General features: G+C 38.4%; 1 gene segment (V, D, J or C); it reads right to left on the reverse strand.

Annotated features, from left to right (window-relative positions):
* Positions 1-794: 794 nt before the first annotated feature.
* On the reverse strand, positions 795-1,297 carry LOC113455843. The segment is given in 2 exon segments: positions 795-1,117; positions 1,243-1,297. Coding segments are annotated over 2 exon segments (378 nt in total).
* Between the last annotated feature and the right edge of the window lie 893 nt (positions 1,298-2,190).

Here is a 2,190-nt window from a genome sequence, read left to right on the forward strand (position 1 = left end):
GGTTTTAATTTGATTTAGTTGTTCACATTGGTGCCATTTGCTGTCTGAGGCTTTCTGTCCCATCTGGTACTGCAGCCATTCAGTCCCAAAGAAACACACAGAGGTCTCCATTAATCATAAACTGGTTGGCCTATTAGCTCAGGCTTTTTATTAACTCTTATAGCATACATTAGCCCATAATTTTTGTCTGTGTTAGCCACATGGTTTTGGTACTGTTTATCAGTGAGGCAATCTCATTTTCCTCTCTGTCTGAGTAGTGACTACAAAGTGACTCTTTCCTCTTCCCAGAATTCTTCTGTTCTGGTTTTCCCACCTATAATTCCAGCCAGGGTGCCCCACCTATACTTTTTCTCTGGCTACTGGTCAGTCAGCATCTTATTAAAATACAAGTAGCAAATCTTTACTGGGTACAAGGCCATTGTTCCATAGCAGTTGTTTGTCACTGAAATTTGAAGTCAAAGGAAATGAATCTCACTATCCATCAGCACCTGTGGTAAACCATATGAGGCAAGGATTGAGCTTTTCCTGTGGTATGTCACATGCATATTAAAGCATCAGCAGTGTCTCCTTGAACTTCCAGACCTATCCAAAGACCACAGAGGTAGGCAGTTAGTTGTATGTTGTGGTAGATGCACTCTGAATGCTGGCAGAGGACCAGAGAGAGGAGGATAGATAGATATATGGACACTTTTAAACAAAACTATTTCTTGATATACAAGAAGTCTTAACAAATAAGCATATAAGTAGTAGCAAATGAGGAAGCACAGCCTCCAACTTTTGCTTCCCTAGGTGGTTTATGTCATGGCTTGTATCACTGTGTGAGGAGTATTGTAATGCTGTAGACAAAAATAAGTTCCAACATCTTCAGGCTCCACGCTACCAATGGTTAGAGTGAAACTTTTTCCAGAATATTGGCCACTGAACCTTGATGGGACACCAGATTGCAAACTATTTGCAAAATAAATCAAGAGTGTAGGAGCTTGTCCTGATTTCTGCTGGTACCAGTTTAAGTCATTGCTGATGCCCTGACTTGCCAGGCAAGTGATAGTCACTTTGTCTCCTAGAGATGCTGACAGGAATGGTGGAGACTGTGTCACTTGAATGTCACATCTGGCACCTGACAGTAGGAAAAGAAGCCAATAAAAATAACACAATTAACAATGTTATAATAATGATTCCCTGATTAGAAAAAAAGTGATGTCTACTCTGTGCTGAAAAGATTTTCGCTCCTGTACAACTTACCTGAGAGCCAGAGTAAACAAATTGCTAAGGTCTGAGCAGGAGCTTTCATGGCCATGGTATGTCCGAACTAGAAATGACTCCTGGATGGTCTGTGAACAGTCAGTTAAGAATCTATCAGTTAAGGAGGTTATGCTCTGTGTACATGCAAATTAGCAAATCAGGTCTGTGGACAGCTGCAGTGTGTGCTCATCTCAGTAACACAGGAAGTCTAAGTATATAGGGATGCTCCACCAGTCCTGAGAGACACAACTTGGTATTGAGAAAGTCTTCCCCCCAAGGGACTACATGATATAATTATTCTAGTGTCTTTAAATAGAGAGGTTCTATTTTATTTTGTGCAGCAATTTTTTTTACTGCAGAATAAAAATCATACTTTTCTTTCTAACTTTGAATATAAGTTGGACAGTTGGAGATTTAATTCTTTAGAAACTGCAAGAAATTTATGCTGAAGCCAAAATATTTTCTATTTTCTTCTCCAGTGTTTTACATGATAAATCACCAGTAAAAGCTATGGACAGAGATATAAATTTGACTGAAAGTTAGATGCATAGAAGGGAACAAAGGAAGCTCAGTATATATGCATACACTGATAATTACAATTTAAAATAATGAAATGTAAAAATATCCTTTGATAAACAGAGCCTACTTATCTATGAGGAAGGACCTAGATATTGAGTGTAAAACTAAATTGTTGCCCTTATATAGGGTTGTCCTCTATTTCTCAAGTTCAATTATGGGAACTTGTTCTCTGCCTTTTTAAAGTCTCTAGCATGTCTTTTTCTGTAAGAACACTAAATAATTCCCAGATCAGTGTCTGCTACACTCTAGGATGATCATTCATAATCTTTCTTATTCGGTCTCTTCTCTTTTAAAAGCAGAGTATGCATCCTTGAAATCACTCTGATTCACAAACCTGCAAAGTCCACATCAACTAGCTCTTCTAGTTCT

This window comes from Microtus ochrogaster, unplaced genomic scaffold, assembly GCF_000317375.1.
Source record: "Microtus ochrogaster isolate Prairie Vole_2 unplaced genomic scaffold, MicOch1.0 UNK175, whole genome shotgun sequence".
Taxonomy (NCBI): domain Eukaryota; kingdom Metazoa; phylum Chordata; class Mammalia; order Rodentia; family Cricetidae; genus Microtus; species Microtus ochrogaster.